Here is a 21836-nt window from a genome sequence, read left to right as displayed (position 1 = left end):
TTAAAATTTAAAGACATATATATATATATATGTCTTTAAATTTTAAACAATAAATATATATATTTTTTCTGTAACTTGTTTTCAAAGATTACTACTTTGGGGCTCCTACAGTGTACTTTCTGTGTGGATGAAGGCTGAAAAGAAAATTAAAAAACTTTTGCATATTCACAAAAACATTCATGTGTGGACTGTCCTTAAATTATAAGATATCCATGCAATATGCAATCCGGTTTTTCACCATGACACACTTGTTTAGTTCTTGGAAAACAAAAAATAGTAAAATAAAAAAAAAAAAATATATATATATTTAAAAAAAAAGCTGGACTTCTATTCTTAGGATACCAGCCAAAGTTCACGTACAGTCATTATGGACATAAATGTTGAGCTTTTTGTATTTTTAAAAATTGGTTATTGAGATGTAAATTTAGTTAAAGAAAATAAAAACAACAGTGAAACAATTTTTATGACTCAAAACTGTAAAATCAGGCTCAGTGGTTTACTACTAGAACATAAGTGTAGCAAGTTGCTCCTTAAACTGAGCCATCAAACAGGCTCTACTAATTACTATGTATTTATTGTATTTATAATGAGTTACACAATCATTCATCCTCAAACAAAGTACAGATAATAAATACATTTTAAAAACCTCTTGATGCTCACAACATGTCCATTATGGGTGTTGGTAAAAAAAAAATTAAGAGTTGGACTTCATTTTAGTAATTATGAAAGATTTCAGTTTAACTTAAACTGCACTTCATTTGCATGGAAACAGAACTGATCAGTGATTTATATAAACAGTGGTTCATATGGCATAAAAGAGATAAAAGAAATATTTTCAACATTTAAAACTGAGTTTATTTTTGAAATACGTAGAACGGACTTTTGCTGTCATTGATCTGAAGCAAAGATGTCAGTGATGTTTTGAGTACAGTTGTTTCATATCTAAAGCAGATTTAAGAATTGCATTTACGTTTTTGAGATCTGCAGCAGTGACATATGGACAGGTGACTAAAGTAAGGAGTGGGGCAGAGAATGCGAGTGATCCCAACATGTTTACGTGTTGTCCCTCAACCCTGTGCTATGCAGCCAATACTACCCTTTAATATTCTACATGAAAAAGCAAAAAGACAAGGCTGGCAAATGTTGTGGCATGGGGGTTCTTTACCTGCTTTCTTGGAGAGCTGCACTGTCTGAGTTATTTTGAGTTTTTCCACACTAAACAACTGAAACAATCTGATTGGCTAAAGTATCCGAATAAGTATCACTTTCTTCCTGTGTTCTGGCACTGCAACTCTCCGTATAGAAAACCTGCCACCCTGCTGCTTTTGATTTATCCTGAATTAACCTAGCATTTTAACTTTTTTTCTCAGCATGTACACCCTCCCCTCACTACCACCCTAACTAATCACGTTGGAGCCAGTCCAATCTCATTCTGCACTAAACTACGTGTTGTCTTCAGACCAGCCCAGAGGCAAAAATAAATACTCCACGAATGCATGCGTCTTAATTTTACCATAAGCAAATGAATTAGCTGGATGGCTCTGAGTTCTTTGATTCTGATGTCTAAAGGAATTGGTGGATCATAATGTCAAGATGTCTTTGGTGCATTATGAATCACTGTTTGTGAGGCTGATAAATGCAATGCTGTTTGGGGTTCACTCACGAGACCTTCGGCAAAGCTGTTAATGTGAAGTCATGTGGAGAAAAGTATTTTAACATGCATCTGAAATGTTGAAATGCTGTTGCTTTGTTGTGGTATGCTGCTGCTGTTGTGCTGATTGTTTTTTTTCTGCCTCCACCTCCTGGTTTCCTGTGACAGTAACTTGGGTCTTTATCTCGTTCATAGTTCTAATGGCAAGTCTGTGTCATGGTCTGAATCAGGTGCAAGACACCCTCCGAAAGGGGGGAATGTGTGGCACAGACTGTCTGTGCATGTGAGGAAACAGGAAGCCGGCTTGAATCAGACAGCGGTCATCAGGCCCCTAACTAACACCCCCGACCCCCACAGTTCCGAGCCCTCCACCGAAAACCTTGGCACAGAGGCCCATCTCCCCCAGGAGCCACCCGGCAGTAAGCCTTTGTGCAATATGGCGGAGGAAGATGATGAGGGTGATTTACAATGCCCCCTCTGGACTCCCTCACAACAGACTCAAGGAGTTGATTCTGATTTGGACGAGCCGGCCTTTTTTTTGCCCTCTAACTTGAAATGCCCCAACCCAGAGCCCACGCAGAGGGCAGTGGTGAACACTCACAGCTCCCATGTCCCTAGACCGAATGACCACATAGCCAGGAAGCCACTTCCTGCCAGCAAGCCTTTGAGCTTAATACCCTCTCAACTTCCTTCAGCCTCACAAGTGGGAGCTTTTGAAGAGGAGTCTGGGGATGAGGAACTGGACCTCTTGCACAGCTACATCTATGATGCCAACGAAGAGAGGGAGGGGGAAAGCGGAGAAGACGAGGAGCTAGTTCAACACAAGTCAACTTTGCAGGATTCATTACCTCTGTCTCCCCCCTCCCCCTTCAGAGACTCTGTGTGTTCGGGGGACTCTAGCGGCTCCCCAATCATTGAGTCGATGCTCGGTAGCTCAGTCTACGCCTCAAATCTCCTGCAGAACTTCGCACACAGCTCCTCAACACTGTGAGAGCAAAACGGACCCCGATACATCGGAAACACAAATGAACATGTCAAACTGTTTAAGTAAATAATGTGCTTGTATTTATTCCTTTTATTAGTAGATGGTTTATTAAAGTAGACATTCACCAGGAGTTTATTTAATGTAGAAGTGTTTTCTGAAGGGCTGTCAGTGCACTTTCTGGAACATGTAAAACTGGGAATAGTGCCAAAACGAGCCAGACCTAATGCCAAACTTTTCACGAAGGATGCAACACTAGCAGCAAGGCTGAATGGTTTGTGTGAACAAAAAATGGAAATGAGAAACACATCTACACACTAAATTTCCAATAGTCACCAATTTGGATCAACCCTAATTCCACACAATTCTCGTAGGTCTATCTAAAGGAACCCTCGAGTCTTTCTTCTCAACACTTTTTGAATTTTAATCTTACAAATCTGCTGTAAGTTGGTTAATATTGCAGTGAAGTGTAGCGAGTTGCATCAACATGGAGATCCAGCTGAAGACTTGAGCTGTATCGTATTTTTCGGACTATAAGGCACACCGGATTATAAGGTGCATTAAGCGAAACAAAACAGATAAGTCAAACTTTTTTCAACTCATTAACAATAACCACAAAAAATCAGACTGAGGTCAGTAAGCACAGCCAAAATTAATACATAAGGTGCACCGGATTATAAGGCTCACTGTTGATTTTTGAGAAAATTAAAGGATTTTAAGTGTGCCTTATAGTCCGAAAAATACGGTACATGATGTGCAATGGGTATAATGTGCCAATCAAAAACTCTGAACAAAAAAAACATCCCTGCTTTTAGTTTTATTTCTAATGTAGCTGATGAATAATAGTGTGACTGTAGATATAACGGCAATGTTGTTCATTCTGTTTACGCTAAACAACAGCCCTGAGAACAAGTATTCCAAGTACAGTATTGGGATGCACTAAAAGAAATGTGCTTTTCATGCCTTGGTAATATGTTTCATGCTTCCTCGGTTTGCTGTGTCATTGTAATGGAAACACAGCACAAGTTATTCAAGTTTTCAAAGTTTGTACTACTATTAAGCCATCTCTTGTTTTTCACACAAGTGGTATGTTTGTAATACAGATACATGTTTCTATATTTAGAATGTCAACAGAAGAAAATAATTTATACACTTTGAAACAGTCTTATGAAACTTGTTAAGGTACAGTGCGTTTTAATTATTATTATTATTATTATTTGCAACATTTAAGCCAATTTGAGTTGACTGTATCCTCTTTAAAATATTTGGTTGTAATCATAACCATGAGTTAGCTGCTTCCTGTAATGAGAACGTTTCAGTTTAGCTTAAATCTTTCTATAAACTTGAGTAGTTCAGTTAAGGTTAAATTTCTTAGTTTTTTTTTTTTTTAATCTTGTATCAGAATGAATATAATTTCAGAGTATGAGACTACACGGTACATACTGTAGTGCAATTGTATTGTATTTCCAAATGTATTTTTAGTTGATTATAGTGCAATTTGTTTAATAATTTTAGATTATGTAAACTAATCAAGGTGCCAACTGTTTTAACACTGTTGAATCTATTTCAGACCTTTATTGTTTTGGGTGAGCTGGATATGAACAATGCTGTAAAATAAAATTATTTATATTAAAAGGTCTGATCATTGCCTACAAGAGCCAAAAGAGTTAGATCAAATGCCAAAGGTGACTCAATTCTATGAAGATACGTTCTTTTGTAATATTTTTCTTCAAGGCAATAGTTTGTTTTTCTTCTCTATGGGGTTTTGTGAAAAGTTATGAACAAAAAGCATCTTACCTGTTACAGATAGCTCTTTGAATAGCCTCAGTTTGAGGAAAAAAAAGTAAAGTTTTGACCAAATTGACAAGCTAACAGACAAGTGAGGAAGGTGGGAGTAGGCAGAACTTAAAGCCCCACTTCCCTGGTGCGCAAACTCAGGAAAAAACAACATGGCAGCTTTCACAATTAGATATTTTATGGCTTAAATTCTCAATAATATAAAAATGAAAAGACCTGACATTTAAATTTTTGTTTTTAGGACAAAGTCCTCCCCACCCAAAGAAAAAAAAACAACAAATCAAAACCATCCATCCACTATTTTTACCCGCTTCTTCCTTTCTGTGTCGCGGGGGGTCACTGGTGCTCATATCCAGCAGCCACTGTGCGAGAGGCAGGGTAGATCCTGGACAGGCTGCAAGTCCATCACAGCAAATGTGATCCATGCTGGCAAAATGAGCCACAATGATGATTTTCCCCCCAATATTGAATAGTTTTGTTAACGAGAGCGCCGGTTTGAAATGTCCATTTTTGTTGGCCTGAAGTGAAGTGACGTTATTGTCATTTAAAACAGGGAATCCCCAAACCTCACAATGATGCCACACATTATACATTTTACAGGCACTCCGGTGGCTGCTGCCTGAGAAAGTTTGTCGTCTTCAAAGAAAAAAAGAGAATTAAAACGATTATTTTATAAGACGTACCTGTTATAAAACTTTGATTTAACAGTAGATTAGAATATGTTGGCTTTGTTACTGGGATTGCTAGATGGTGTCTTTGTGGACTCTTTTTACATTTTGGCAAAAAAATCAAAGTTTTCTTGTTTTTGCATTACAGCCTGTGTCCATTCTGACTCATTTTGACAGCACAGGACACACATATTTGTTTAAAAGAATTTACTTTTTTACCTAAACGACTGCACATGCTCAAAGTCAGTATTTTGCAATGCATTGTGGTCTAGCTTGTTCACGCCTACTTCTGGATTCTTGAAATCCACTTGTGTTCATGTAGCTCCTCAGTCATTCTGATGCCCAGCAACACTGCACATTGAGGAAATTTCATTATCATAATGTAAAATACCAGTAAAACAAATGTATAAATTAGTTATGTTATAAAAGTCAATAAAAGAGAAGGTGTAAAGGACCAAAAGACTAGAGTTAAATGCTGACCTTGGATATTTGAATAATTGGTCTCTATGGACCTTTTTATGAATACTAATGGGCATGCTCCAAGTCAGTATTTTGTAATGCAATGTGCTCTAGATATATACATGCCTACTTCTGGTTCTTTGATATCTAATTGTCTTTTATTTGTCATTTGTGTACATTTCTTACTATCATTGAATATGACCTCCTTATCTGATGAAAAAATATTTATTTATCTTTGCGTTCACTTTTATCACTGGTTGGTATTTTACCAATACTTTCTACTATAGCTGGAAGTAGGTATGGATGTATTTGGACACATGGTGCCTGATTTTATGTGTGCACACTGGTACCCATAAAAAGATCCGTGATCTGCACACATGCATTGACCTAGTCAGTATATATATATTTTTTACACTTTCAGGTGTAGATAGTTCATATCTACCTATGTTTCAGCTGTGCTCTGCAGTCATTCCAGCATCCAGACACATTATACACATTGCTATTACAATGTAAAATACCATTAAAACTAATTAAAACTAAGTTTGGATATAACAGTTAATAAAAGAAAAGGTGTAAAGGACCAAGACAATGCAACCATTTTCAGTCAGGTCATCTGGACAGTTTCTTTTTTTTTTTTTTTTTCTGAAACGTTTCACCTTCCATCCAGAAGGCTTCATCAGTCAAGGAAACACACAACACAAAACTGATTCTTCCCCCAAACAGCTTACTCCAAAGTGGAACAACAAACCAGTTATGTTGGTGCTAAGATAGTGTCTTTGGCATGCCCCCCTCCTCTGGTGCCGGCCCACTTCCTCGTCGACAGTCATGTCAAACTGGTTCAAAACCAAAAAAGTCCAAAAAAAGACCAAAACAGTGGATATGAATGCCAGCTAGAACTAGCTAAGAAACTATTTGGTGGTGTGGTGTGTCCAATTTTATGCTACACATTAGTCAAAAGGTAATTTGCGCAGTAACAAACAATGTTCAGCCGAGAAAACGCCAAAATAAACTGTGTTATGCAAAAAAAGTTGAAGTTTAAAGTTAGTACTTTTACACTAGTATGTTGCTTTTGAGAAAAAGGTTGGTTAAAATACTGAAAGAAAAAAAACTGAGCCCTTGTTTGGCTAGCCCAGGGGTCTGCAACTTTTTTGATCAAAGAGCCATTTCTGCCCTCTCACTCATTAAACAAAAAAGAGCCACGAAACCTGCTACAACTCTGATGATCAACTGGTGGCTCATGGGCCACTTTGAGCTAGCTGGAGGGGGCTTTTCTGACCAGTGGGGGTGACATTTAAAAATAATAATCAGTAATTAATTTAAACATTTAATCATATTTTTACATATTGTGACAAAAAAAGAAATCATGTAAAGAGGTAAAAACTTCTAGTTTCTACCTTTAGATGAAAATAAAAACACTGAACTCTGCAGGCCTATGTGGACTTTTATGTGAGGAGAAATTAAGCATCCCACTTTGAAGTAATAAAGCAAAACATTGTGGTGTCGGTCCAACATTTGCAGAAAACTGACAAAAAATACAACCAAAACTAGCCTGTTTCGTTGTTGTTGTGGGTATAAAACCCAAGAACAATTACATTTCCCTTAAGTTTTGGTTAAAGCTTCATAGAGCTGCAGATGAAGGTCTTAAGAGCTGCATGTGGCCACTGAGCCACAGGTTGCAGACCCCTGGGCTAGCCATTAACTTAGACTTGACAGATTTTTGCCTTCTCTATGCCAGGGCTGCTCAAACTTTTTGAGTTCAGGGACCCCTTACAGGGGGGAAAAAGTTCCAGGGACCAACCTGTTCTTTAATAGTGTTAATACAATTTTTGTACTTTTAAACATGGGGTTATTTTTCATTCAAGACACACATAACACTTTTTTTTTTCATCTTCCAAAATTGACAATTTTGAGAAAATTAACAGCATCAAAACCCACTTTAAAACTTTACTTATTCACATAATGAACATAATAAATGTATCGCCACTTCTTCAAATTATTACAGAAAACTCTTTACATAAAACTGAACAGAATCATAACAGCAGTAGTCAGACCAAGTAACAGGGCTTAATTTGTAAAGTGATTGATGCCGGAACACAAATAGCTGGCGGGCTGCCACGGGGGGTGGGGGCCTGAGGGGTCTTCCTCCCCCAGAAAATTTTAAATAAAGTAGATGTGATTTCCTAAATTTTGGTGTATTTTAAAGGGTTGTGAAACATCTATGTGCTTGTAAAAAATTTTTTTTTTTTTTTTTTTTGGGGGGGGGTTACCCCCAATCACCTTCTCGGGGACCCCCCAGTTTGAGAACCACTGCTCTATACAAACTACTGATAAATATTAAACAGAACGTCCCTTTAAAACTCACCAAAATACCCTTTTAATTTTATTTAAAAGTGAGATTTGTACAGTTTGACACTTTAGTGTACTTTTTTAATGGACCGAAAAAATTCCCACACCTTTTTTCTTTTTTTACAATACTATAAAAATATATAAACTAAAATAATAATATAATAACTTATTATATTAGTAGAAAGTTTTTACCTCGTTCCATGTTTTTGAAAGCATTTTCCTGATTTAGAACATTAACTCAGACTACAGTGTATCACGTGTCAATCACGTGTACCAACCACGTGACTAGTTAACCTGTCAGGTATTAAAAGTATGACTTCCTGCTTTGCTTGCGTTTAAAAATTGAAAAAAAAAAATAATAATAATAAAAATAAAAAAAATCGAAGGAGGAGAGAAGCAAAACTCAAGCTCGTCCGACATTTCCGGGTCCTGTGACTTATCAGGTGGTTGGTGTGTGGCAGCGGGAGGAGGAAGAGGAGGAGGAGGAAAAGTGAGGAAGAAGAGGGGCGCCACGACTTTCTGACCGGACCACAGCCCTCCTCCAGCTCCTGTCAGCGCAGTTTATGACCGACGGGAAGCAGAAGTCCTTCTTAAGTTTCGATCAAAACGCGTTGAGTGTGTCAGCATGGCCGGAGGCTCGGTGTCGGAGTGTAAGGAGTACCTGTTCAAAGTGCTGGTCATCGGGGAGCTGGGAGTGGGCAAGACCAGCATCATCAAACGCTACGTCCACCAGCTGTTCTCGCAGCACTACAGGGCGACCATCGGGGTCGACTTCGCACTCAAGGTCCTCAACTGGGACAGCAGAACCCTGGTTCGGTTACAGCTGTGGGATATCGCAGGTAAGCCCACTGTAACCAGTATATGAGAAAGAGAGAGGAAAGTTTCTCCTACAGGTCACCTCATGTTCAGATGCGCACATTTGAAAGGTTTTGGTGACTTGTTGGTCTAAATTAGACAATAAACAGCACAGGGAGTTTTCCACTTTTCTGATCACATCAGCTCATAATAGTGAAAGGAATGTAGGTCACGTTGTTATTATCTAATAAGCACCGCCTCACCAACTTCTCACAGTTTTGTTTTTCTCTTTAAAAGACCTTCCTGCCTCTTATGCTATAATGTATACTGCAGAAATCTGCTCTATAAGTTACCCCAAGTAATCTTTTTCCTTAGACTTGGCCCTAATGCCAACCCTTGTGCATTCCAGCAGCTTGGGTAAACAATGCTGAAGGGAAATGCACACATTCCTCATGGAGAGACGGCCAGTTCTGCTCATGCTGAATGACATCTCTGGGTAGAAAATACTAATAACTGCGAACATGCAGTGTGAATGCTTATTGCAGAAGAACTTGCTGAAAAACAGCTGAAATGAGCTAAAAACATGCTGAAATGTAGCCGAAATGAAGAACCACCCTAATGTAGCAGAAGAATGTAGAAAGAACACATATTTTCTGAATTAGATTTAAATAATCAGAAATTAGTACAAAAACTAGCCAAAAAAAGAAGAAGCTGAAATTAACATAAAACAGCTATTATAGTAGCTGAAATAGCAGAAACTGGCAGAAAAACGCTGAAACTATAACAAACTAAAACTAGCATAAAGACGTTAATTAGCCTGAAAGTAGCAGAAATTACCATGAAAATCTTGAATTTATCTGAAAACAGCTGAAATTAGCTAAAAAATGCTAAAAAGGTAGCTGAAAATGTAGCCGAAATGAAGAACTAGCCTAATTTAGCAGACGAATGCAGAAAGAACACATATTTGCTGATTAGGTTCAAACAAGCAGAAATTAGTAGAAAAATTAGCACAAAAAAGCTGAGATTAGCATAAAACAGCTAAATAGTAGCTGAAATAGCAGAAACTGGCAGAAAAACGCTGAAAGTATAACAAACTAAAATTAGCATAAAGACGTTAATTAGCCTGAAAGTAACGGAAATTACCATAAAAAACTTGAATTTATCTGAAAACAGCTGAAATTAGCTAAAAAATGCTAAAAAGGTAGCTGAAAATGTAGAACAAGCTTAAATTAGCATTAAAAAGCAGAAAGAACACGTTTGCCCAGTTAGGCTGAAAGAAGCAGAAATGAGCACCAAAAAGTGGAAATTATCTGAAAAAAGCTGAAACTAGCAACAAAAAAACAAACAAAAAAACAAAACAAAAAATAAATAAACTGCTGAAAAGTAGGTAAAATATTAGAAAGAAGCTAAAATTACAAGAAGGAAGCAGAGAGAGCACATTTTTGAATTAGGCTGAAAAAAGTTGAAATGAGTAAAAATAAATGGAATTAGCTTAAAAAGCTTAAATTAGCATTAAACAGCTATTATTAGCTGAAAGAGTAGAAAAATCTGAAACCTGCAGAAATAAACTGAAAGAGCAAAAAAAGCTGAAATTAGCAGAAATAAGTTTAAAAAAGCACAAAAATGCTGTAGCTAGCAGAAAGAAGCTGAAGGGATTACAAAATAGCTAAAATTAGCTGAAAATAGATGAATTTTTGTTTAATTTGCACACTAAAGCTGATAGAAGCTGAAGCAGAACAAAATGTGAAAGGAGCAGTAAAAGGTTGTAAACCGATCTAAAGCTCTGAAGGATGAGCTCAATTCATTTTCTATGAGAAAAAAAGTGTCAGAAAAGGCTAAATATTTCAAAACGCTAAAGTTGCACCAATACCAAAAGTCACAGCACCCTTCTCATGAAAGAGCTGAACATTTTGATTTGTTGAAGTAGCACAAAAATTGTGGAACGAGAAAGATGCTGTAAAACGTACGGGAGAAAAATGGATCACAATAGTGTGAATGTTTCATAAACGTTCACACAATAAGAAAAAAATACACTAAACAAAACCTCACAGAGCAGTCTGAGAATGGCACGCTTGAAAAGACACGTGAGTGATGAGGACGTGAGCAAAAAGATGAGGGAATGGTGACAAACTTTTCAAACTCACCAGCCAGGTTTTCACACATCAACAGGTCAGTCGGTGTGATGGATGTGATGTCACGTGAGCCTCCAACTCTTTCATCTTTCATTTGATTGTATTTGTAACCTAAAGTATGTGACTGGAGAATGAAATTCCTTAGTCACAGCTACTCTGATGGTGCTGGAAGTCATGAGGCTCTTACGCTGGTCATCATGTGGTAAAGGGGCCTCTGAATATGTGTGTGGTATTCCGTTCACAGCTAAAACAAATAGTTATGTCTTTGGATTAATGTGCTGTAAAAAAAAAAAAAATGTCTGTCGTGAAATGGCTAAATGTGTCTGTTAACCAAAATATCTTAAAACCCACTGGATGGATTTTAAGGGAAACCTTCAGAAAGTAACCACTGGATGCACTTCTACGACTAAATACCGTGTGGAGTCTATGTAATTCAAAATGGCCGCCACAGCTAAACTCTAAGCAACACAAAAATGAATGTAACTCTGTGACTTTTACAGATATTGAGCTAAAATTTGGTGTAGTAGCTGAGACTGACACTCAATTCATATTCCTAGCAATAAGAGATTGTGCTGGATCTTTGTTTAAAACTTTGCAATTAACTACTTGGAATCAACTCTGTTCTGTTTGTTAGCTAAATATCTCATGAACAAGTAGACATATTTTAATGAAACTACAACTACAACTGTCATTTCTTAATATAAATTAATCTCAGTTTTAAATGCTAGCATTAAAGGCAGTAGGCAATATTCATTCCGTCAAGGAATGCTATGTCTTTTGATTTTTTTTTGTAGTAAATGCACTTTCCCACAGATTTCACAATTGCTCTTTTTTTTCTAACATTGTAATTAAATCATTCCGCGTACCGTAATTATTTGAATAATAGACAACATCCATTTAAATGGATTTAATTTTCTTTCTTTTGGGAGCAGGCAAACGTCTGATCAGTCCCTTTACAATGCCTACAGATAAAGGTGACATAATCAATCGAGACGTTTTATTGACACATTGTACTGAGTTTAATTGTATTTTAAATGAACAGACTTTTAACCTTAAATAAGTGAATAAAACCCAACATTTTCTTAAAAAAAATAGTCTGTGATTCCAGATTCAGTTTCAGTGATAGAATCTGTTTATGAAATGAAAAGTCAAAGCTATCTTTATATAACATTTGACATCAAAGTAATAGATTTTTTTAAAGTGGGGAAAGATTAAATGGAAAGGTTGTGAACATTTACTATCTTACTTGTAAATACCAGTAGCTTTGAGTTACCCAAGTTTAGAGAAAAGGACTTCAAGTCAGATTGTAGTTGACGATGCCACTCATGGCGTGTCATACTGCCGTTTTTCTTTGAGGTATTCCTGGTGTCAGAAACAATGCAGATGTAAAACTTTAGCATCCATCTACTTTCAATCCTTGAAACTGGTTGTCATATCTAATCTGATCTTGCCTTAAAACTTAACCAAGCGACTATGATTTAAATCAAATGTGAGTGAAACTGAAATTAAAAACTGACTAGGAAGAAAACTGAAAACAAGGAAGTGAAAGCCAACGAAGAGCCCCCCCCCCCCCCCAAAAAAAAAAACAAACAAAAAAAAACAGCAATAACTTACTAGGTCCAGAACAGTTAGGGCTGTAATAGTTATTGAAGATAATTTATTGTATTGTAAGAAAATGTATCCACAACTAAGTTTAGAATTGAAACTTTTCGCAATATATTCTAAACTGGCACCTCAGAGAATCAACCTGAAGGAAATTACACAAATAAGGGTTTCCGGATGAACCCCTAAGGGAAAGAACCTTGACTTTCAAATCGTACATGTTTGAAAGTGAACAAAAATGAAAGGACCTTCTTGAATAATCTACTCTGGGCCAAAAAAAAAAAAAATCAGTTTTAGCTGTTTGATGGGAGAACTGTTTCTTTTTTATTGACAAAAGACCCTGACACCAACTACTTAGCATGGCTGTGAAAATACTATAATGTAGCTTTGCTTTGTTACTTCAGGTATTGGACAACTTGCTATAATTGTACTATTTGAAGTTGAGTTTCTTTGGGTATTATATCTAAGAAATCTGTGTTTGCTTTTGTTTTAAATTGCTTAAAAGGAAAAAGAACCACAATTCAAAATCAGAGACGAGAAGAAGTCAACTCTGGGGAAACGAGGAATTGGGGACTTCTGAGACTAATTTTCTTACAGTTCAATAATTATTACTACCTTTAGGCACTGTTTCAAGCACATCCTTCCATCTATTATCCTTACCCGCTTTTTCCTTTTTGGGTCGCGGGGGTCACTGGTGCCCATATCCAGCCATCACTGTGCAAGAGACGGGGTACACCCTGGACAAGTCTCCAGTCCATATCAGAGACACATAGAGCCAAACGAGACAAACAACCATTCACTCTCTCACTCAAACTTGGAGTTACCAATCAGCCTAACATGCTTTTTTTTTGGTCTATGGGAGAAAACCGGAGTACCCGGAGAAAACCCACAACTGCATGGAGAGAACATGAAAACTCCACCCAGAAAGGTCCCTGGTGGGGATTTGATCCGTCGACCTTCTCGCTGAGAGGCAACAGCTCTACCAACAGAAGCACCCGAGACCATTTCAAGCACAAATTCTCAAATTTCATTAGATGTTCTTACATTTCTTGACTAGGTGTACTGATAAAAGGTGGGTGCTCACGTAACTAAATCTGTCCTTGTTCATTTGTATGTTTGTTGGCAAAATATTTAATGAACCACTGCAAATTTTTTATCAATCGATCGTTAAAACAGATTTGAAAGAAAACGGAGAAAGGGAGGGGTCAGTGAAGAGCACCGGAGATGAGCTTTTTGCCATCCAGTGTCTTCTGAAAGAGAGAGACACGAAGAAATGATGAAGCCGATAAATGAAAATGGGTCGATAATTTCCATTTATCATGCGATTAATTGATTTATTATTTATTGCAACAGGCCTAGGTGCCACACTTATTTTATATATTCTGCACTTCACAATCCTAGATATCACTCTTTAATAGTTTTAATGCAAGAAAAAAGAAGTCCTCTTTTGCTTTAGATATCCTTTCTATCCCCTCCTTGAATCAAACAAGACTCATATGTTGAGACAGATCAGGACAGATGGTTAGAAGACTGCTGTTTTTATATTTAATCTATTGCTCACAGCAGTGACAGAAAGGGGGCGAACATCTGGGTGTTGGATAGGTCGTCACAACAACTTGTGTTTCTGTCACAGACTGATAGGCAGTTCGAGCTACTCCCCCCAACATTTAGGCCCTGGCAGCACGAGTTTAGTGCGCAGGAGCATCTGCGACTGAATATCAGGGAGGGCTATCTCTATCACAGCCAGGCTCCAGTTGATCAGAAGACAATGACACACAGACATGCACACTCAGATAGCCTGATTGTTTACCGAGACAGGGAAAGCATTAGCATAGACTGGGGGAACGGAGCGTTTACTGACCAGAAAATTCGATGTAACCTCCACCTACAACAAAGCTGGGCATGAGATCACTCTGAGAATAAAAACACAAATTGTGGGCGTAAGAAAGCGCTTAAAGTATATTTGCCAGGTCATTAGTGCCATAGAATGACCTTTAAGCCATTTAGTCAAGCAGAATGAGGGGAGGTATTGTCATCTTGGCAACAATAGGAGTAATTTCCGAGTTGCATAGTCTTTTACCAACCTCACTTGTGATTACAGTCTTAAGGGAATGATGGTAATCAAGGGCTTGCAAGTATCCCGCCTATTTTCACCCAGAATTGCTATTCTCTTGTTTTTCTTAGCCTGCCAACTGGATGATTAACACTTTGGTATAGTGTAAAGAACAACTACATTTTGTCGAGGCTTAGAACACTTTTAATGGGATAAAAGTTGGATATATAGGACCCTTGTAAGTGTTTCTTCGACCCTCATCTGACTCCATGTGACTTCACGTGCCTTCTGTTCTGCCTGCTCTCCACAGAGGGCTAATGTCCATACAGCATTTTCATGGTAAAGTTAGATTAACCAGTCATGGTCATTTTTATTGAAGTATCATAATAAAGTGTAATCCTGAGTAGTACTTGTTTTGTAGCCTTCAACATAATGCTGAAATTTCTTTTAAGCATATCTTCAGTGCGCTTAAGCTATCTTTAGCTTATCTTCATGTCATGATGTCAAAGCATCAACAATAACAGCTCCGTTGTTGTTGGCGTCAACATATTTTGGCTCAACACGGCTGCACCTTTTATGTCAAGATTCCTAAAGAGGTCCCCAAATAATTCTTATGCAAGAAAAATATTGAAAAAAGCTATTCAAAATGAAGTTTATTGTAAAAAATCAAATGTGGTTTTTACCTATTTTCTTTTTACAGTATTATTTCTATCTTGTGAAGCTCACTCTAATGTTTTCATTGTTGCAAGAGGAAGGTGTTTTATTTCTTTGTTTTTTTTTTTAACTGTCATCGGCTTAGAGCTGGGGTGCATCCTGGACGGGTCGTCAGTCCATCACAGGGTTAGGGTTATGCACAAAACGCACAAAAATAAAATATGGAGAATCCAGAGAAAATCTACATATGCATGATATAGATCAACTTAGACCAAATTCCATTCTGCAAAAATTATAAAATGAACAGTACCTCCTGACAACATTCTAAAGCTATTCTTTTAAAGAGCTGGGTGGTGATACATTTTGACAAAAGCTAAAATAAACGCACCCTGGTGTCTGTAAGACACTAAAGACCATTTGCATCTCTGTATGTGGAGTGAAGCTGTGGAACAGGTTGCCTCATTTCATCACTCAGTGTCCGAGCATGACCCAGTTTCAAATGGGATACAAGCAGATGTTTTTTACAAGGTACATGGAGGAAGAGTGTCTTTACACACACGTTACATGTGTGTAAATATAGACGTTAGCATGCTGTGGTAGCTCGGTCTGTCTGTGCTGCAGTCTTGTAATCCTGAGGCTGAGTTCAAACTTATGTCAGGAAGGGCATCTAGCGTAAAACAATTGCCAAATCTTTCATGCTAGGTCACAACAACAACCTATAGATGTTTTTATATGGGGTTACCAAACCAAATGTATGTAGCTGTTGTAAGAAGAACTTAGAAGAAGAAGAAGAAGTACTGGGTAGCTGTTGTAAGAAGGGATCCAAGATGGGGTAGAGGTAGGGCAGCTGACCTGGGACCAGAAGGTCACGGTTTGACTCCAGTCATTCCTGCGTCATGGTGTCTCTGAGCAAGAATCCCCAATTGCTTCCCGGGCTCTTATGTAGCTTCCCACTGCTCCACCGGGATGTATCTCAGGTGTGATGGGTTAAATTAATAGAACTAATTTCGCCATTGTATGGAAACATACAATGATGACAATCTTAGACTTCCCTTATATTAAGGATATAAACAGGAATTATAATAAATATTAATTGCTAAATGGTAAATAAGGTATGGTATTAAAATCCTAAGGCTTCTCCCTACTTCTTTTGAACATGTCAGGTTATTTACTGACTTCTTTTTTTATTGTTATGGTTTGCATAATTTGTTCAAAGTAAAGCTTATCATAATCTTTAAATATTCTTTTTTTTTTTTTTTTGTCTAATCAGTTTTTGACACAAGTGAAAGTAATAATAGGAACAAAGACATTTATGTTTTCTGATAGTGCAAGGTGTTTTCTTTCTTTCTTTTTTTTTTAAAGGTCTAAATCTTTTTTTTAATTTTATTTCTGCTTTACAGACTGGGGCTTCTGTGTCTGAAATAAACTCATGGTTGAGCAGTCACTTGGGTTGGATGATGATACTGTTTTATTTTATCTGAGGGGATCTAAAAATAGCAACAATATCACTGAATATCATTACTGAACTACTTTGTGAGCTCTTTATTGCATCGCATATTTAAAAAAGTCTGTGTGGACAGAACTTTTATAAGTTACGTGAACAAAATCTACCAAAACAAGAACATGTCACTATTTTTATGACCATCACAATCCTTTACGTTAGTACAGCAGCCATCAGAGCGAAAGCAGAGGAGAAGCAGTGCTGACTGTTAGTTTGTGATGCACAGAGATGATGATCCCCTCCTCTGGTGGAAATCTAACACCCACTTTCACTCTGTGTGCACACTACAAGCACACCGTGGGATTGTATCTTCAGCACTGCAGGAAAATTGGCAAACCTGTTTAACAATGATGTGGCCAATATGTTGGATAATATGGCAAAAATCCTTAAGGCATGGGATTTTGACATTATAATTTTGTTTTCAGTCAGTATATATGGATTATTTGGTCACTTAGTTACATGATACAATATAATTATTATAATAATAGTGTGTTGAATATTTAATCTAGTTTTCTCCGGGTACTTCAGTTTCCTCCCACAGTCCAAAAACATGCATGTTAGGCTGATTGGTAACTCTAAATTGTCCCTAGGTGTGAGTGAGAGAGTGAATGGTTGTTTGTCTCGTTTGTCTCTATGTGGCCCTGTGATGGACTTGCGACCCGTCCAGGGTGTACCCCGCCCCTCGCACAGTGATTGCTGGACATAGGAACCAGCGACCCCCGTGACCCAAAATGGAATAAGCGGGTAAAGAAAATGGATGGATGGATATTTAATCTATAAAAAAAGAAAGTTAAAAATCTATTGCAAGCCCTTAAAATGCTCTAAAATCACAAGCAGTTTCAGGCAAACGGTAATACCTAATACTCGGGTATAATCTGAGAATAGTTAAATGTATGAAGAAATACGACCCAATCGTCACCGTCACTGAAAATATTTTCAGTCGGTGATGTATTTCTGTGAGGTACCTCTGAAAAATTAAACAATTCAATTCAGTTTATTCATATAGCACCAAGTCACAACAGAAGTCATCTCAGGACACTGAACAGAAACATTCATATACCGGTATGTAAAATAAGATAACATAATTTATCTGAGGAGCAGACTGCTTTGAATTTAACTCCATCGCAGAACTCTCATCTTGAGCAAGTACGAAGGCAACAGTGGAAAGGACAAACTCTTATGAGGAAGAAACCTTTAGCAGAACCAGGCTCAGGACAAGCGGCCATTTGCTTTGACCAGCTGGGTTTGAGAGGAACAGATACATAATGGCAGGTCAATAAGCACATTAAGATAGAAATAGTATCAAATGAAAACTATTCAATTTTAACAAACCATTTAAAGAAATTAGGTCAATTTGTCCTCCAGTAGTCTGTTAAGTTTAAGGCAGCTTATCAAGCCAACCCTAACTATAGGATTTATCAAAAAGGAAAGTCTTAAGCCCAGTTTTAAAACTGGACAATGGTCAGCCTCATGGACAGAAACTGGAAGTTGGTTCCACAAGAGAGGAGCCTGAAAACTGAAAGATCTTCCTCCCTTTTGGAAACTCTAGGAACTGCTAGTAAGCCTGCAGTCTGAGAGTGAAGTGCTCTGTTAAGAAAATATGGAACAATAAGATCTCAAATATAAGATGGAGCTAGGTTATTGAGGGCTTTGTAGGTTAGAAGTAAGATTTTGAATTATATTCTGTATGTGACAGGGAGCCAATGGAGGGAGGCTAAAACTGGAGAGATATGATCTCTCCTAGTAGCTCCAGTTAAGACTCTGGCAGCAGCATTTTGGATTAACTGAAGACTTTTTAAAGAAGTATTTGGACACCCAGATAATAAACCATTGCAGTAGTCCAGTCTAGATGTGACAAATGCATGAACTTTTTGCATTATTTTTAGCTAAGATGTTTCTTATTTTAGTGATGTTACGCAGGTGGAAGAATGTGGTTCTAGTAATGTTTTTAATGTGGGGGATAAAAGATGTCCTGATCAAAAATAACACCAAGGTTTTTAACATTAGAGCCGGAGGCCAGATTAATGCCATCCAAGGAGGGCGGAAGACTGAAAAATGTATTTCTGAGATGCTCAGGTCCAAAAACTAAAACCTCAGTCGTCTGTGTTCAAAATCAGAAAATTTAGAGTCATCCAGGTTTTTATGTCTTTAAGACATGCTTGTAGTCCAAGTCTAAACAAAGATTCTTAAAAAATACAAAACCATTAATTATTGGTAAAGTATATGGTCTTGATAGAAGTGGTTAAATAGATTATTGAAAACATTTTTCTCTATATCATTGAAATTTAGTGAAGCAGAGGTTAAAGCTGTCCGTGAGAAGGCCACAGGATCGCCTCCACGCCTGGGAACTTTCCGGGTGAAGTTTGCATTTTCTCCTTGCGTGCATGTGAATTTTCTCTGGATATTCTGGTTTCCTGCCAGACAAAAACATGCATGTTAGGTTAACTGATAACTCTAAAATGTCCCTAGGTGACAGTAAGAGTTTATCTTTATGTAGCCCTAAGATGGACTTGCGACCTGCCCAGTGTGTCCCCTTCTTCTCAAACAATGACCACTAGAGATTGGCAACAACTCGCTTCAACCTGGAAAGGAAAGGCAAGCACAAAAAAGGACTGATGGATGAATAATGTCTTTCCTTGAAGCAATGTTCATCACCCAGTGATGAGTCAGTGTTTTAAGGATTTTGTCTAATCTCATCAGAGCTCATAATGTCTGTTGGTCATGACTCTCAGATACCATTACACTAAAACGTAGCTAAATATTTGTACAGAAGACAACGTTCAAGGTTCTTTATTGTCATTTGAAGAACCACATGTGGTACATGAGGTGGAATGAAATTGTGTACTCAAGGTCCCAGTTACACCCAAAAATAGCAAAAATGTGAAGTATAAAAAGAAACAGTATACAAGGATCTAAGATATTCTCTAACCACTAATGTAAAAAATAATAGGGTATATTAAACAGCAGCCCGAACATGAGTCTGTAGTGAGCATATGGGTATGAATACAGATTGCGTTCAAGTAATTTTTTGTGTTTAAGGTTCATTAGTTGCGGTGGCCATCTTGATTTGGGTTGACTTCACTAACAGTAGGCCTGTCGCTATAAACAATAAATCAATTAATTGCATGATAAATGAAAATTATCGACCTCATTTTCATTTATTGGCTTTATCATTTCTTCATGTCTCTCCCTTTTTACTGAAGACACTGGATGACAAAAGGCTCAGATCCGGTGCTCTTCACTGACCCTCCCTTTCTCTTTTCTCTTTAAAATCCATTTTAACTGTCCAAAATCGCGTTTTTGGATGTTAAAAGCAGCTAATCTGAGAAGCTAAGCTACGAGCTAAGCTAACAGGCCGACCTCGGGGAAAAAAAACCCCTCCGTCTTGTCAAAGCTCCAAAATTCACGATTGAAACCCGTGCCTTCGTGTAAAAAGTTGTTTTTCAATGCAAAAAGAAGCTGAGAACTTGTTTACTGATTTTTTTTTTATTAAAAGCTTTGTGTGAAAAATGCTATGCTAATGAGCTCAAACCACATAGAGCGCCTGGCATTTTGAGAACCGAGAAGAATTAAAGGGATACAGCCCATGTCACGTCAAGGGGCCTCCCTCCATTTTTCTTAAAATGACACGCTGCTCACTTCCTCACTATCCGTCCTTCGGTTCAACCAGTCTTATACTGCCATCCAGTGGTCAAAAAAAGTACTACTTACAAAACAAATTAACCAACATTTCTTCTTAAATTTGACAATAATTACTCAAACAATAATATCGTTTATCGCAATAATTTCTGAGAAAATTAATCGCCCAGCAAAATTTGTTATCATGATAGGCCTAGTTAACAGTTGTATATGTGCACCTAATTACTATTTTCTGAGTGTTGCGTTAAAATGCATGTAGGGTTGCAAGGGATATTTTGCTAACAGACACAAATAGGGATGGGCAATATACCGAAAATTAACCAACACCGAAATTTACAACTATGATCGACGTAATTTTGCCCATGTCGGTATTTTTGGTGTTTTAAAAAATAAAAGTCGTTTTTTCTTTTGGTTGTGTATAGGTAAGCTATGCTCATGTCCCTTTAAGACGCTGCGCTACGTGCAGTCTGTAGTCACGTGACTCCACCCCATCCAGTCTGTAAGAAGTTAAAGAGACGATGCGGTTGAGAAAATGGAGGAAATTTCGAATGTCGATGCGTCAGCAGCAGCGGCAGAGCCGGTCCAGGAGGAAGAGGAGCAGCTAATTAAAAAAAAAAAAAAAAAAGCGTCATCAGTCGTCTGGCAACATTTTGCGTTCAGCAAAGATGATATTGAACAAAAAAAAAACAAGTGTAAACTGTGCCAAAAGACTGTTGCGACAAGCCATGGCAATACATCCAACCTCTTCCACCACCTGCAACACAACCACATGGTCCAACGGGAAGAACTTAAAAAAGCTCAAAGCGAGGACCAGAAAAACTTAATTTATAAAAGATTGTATTTTTAATACTTTGTGTTTACAGGAAAGTTAAGTTATTTTATACTTCTAAATTTGTTCAGTTGTTCTTATTTGTTCAAAAACTATTAACAACTAAAAGTACACATTTCCTTCATTTATTTGCAGAAGCTGTAGTTTTAAAGTTCATTAAAGTGGCAATAAAAAGGGAATTATGCCATCAATATAACTGGCTGTGAATTATTTATGCCGGCCTATCACATTATTTTCGGGGGTGGATGGTTGCAGTTATCGTCCATTTATCGTTATCGAGGTGAACTGCGCAATATATTGTTATATTGATTTTAGGCCATATCGCCCAGCCCTAGACACAAACACTTACAAAGACGCAGGCAGCCACACGGTTGCCTTTCTTGGTGGTAGCTGATAAATTTTAATTTGTCTGTCACTTCCAGCTGCTTTGTAATTGACAGTCCAATAACAACTTTTCATGATCATTTCAATATGGAATTTGAAGTAATGACAAATGATTATTTTTGTTAGATTCCTTGTAACTTAAGTTGTACATTGTTGAAATATTTGCCTCTTGCACGAGTTAAGAAATTCCTTTTCATGCTTTAAATCGTTTCAGTGCATCTTGTGATCGTTTTTGCTGGATGATGTGTAATAAATGCATCACTGTTGTGGAACTAAATTTAAAAAAAAGACACAGAGCACTTCCTAATAATTGCTCAAAAATGTGGGGGAATACAAGGACAACT

The 21836-nt window shown here is 37.4% G+C and overlaps 2 protein-coding genes across 2 annotated transcripts in view; both read left to right on the top strand.

The window, feature by feature from the left end:
- The window catches only part of grm1a (glutamate receptor, metabotropic 1a), a 47794-nt gene extending 45021 nt beyond the window's left edge, over window positions 1-2773 (top strand). Inside the window, exon 9 of the mRNA XM_037685479.1 lies at window positions 1847-2773. Coding sequence (XP_037541407.1) covers window positions 1847-2642 — 796 coding nt within the window. The 3' untranslated portion in view covers window positions 2643-2773. The remainder of the gene's footprint in view (window positions 1-1846) is intronic.
- A 5508-nt stretch (window positions 2774-8281) lies between these two features.
- rab32a (RAB32a, member RAS oncogene family) overlaps window positions 8282-21836 on the top strand; it is a 26037-nt gene continuing 12482 nt past the window's right edge. Inside the window, exon 1 of the mRNA XM_037685477.1 lies at window positions 8282-8742. Coding sequence (XP_037541405.1) covers window positions 8529-8742 — 214 coding nt within the window. The 5' untranslated portion in view covers window positions 8282-8528. The remainder of the gene's footprint in view (window positions 8743-21836) is intronic.

The sequence above is a fragment of the Nematolebias whitei genome, chromosome 12, assembly GCF_014905685.2.
Source record: "Nematolebias whitei isolate Nwh7 chromosome 12, NemWhi1, whole genome shotgun sequence".
NCBI classification, from domain to species: Eukaryota; Metazoa; Chordata; class Actinopteri; order Cyprinodontiformes; family Rivulidae; genus Nematolebias; species Nematolebias whitei.
The sequence above is the reverse complement of the archived record's forward strand: the minus strand, read 5'-3'. Positions and strand labels throughout refer to the sequence as shown.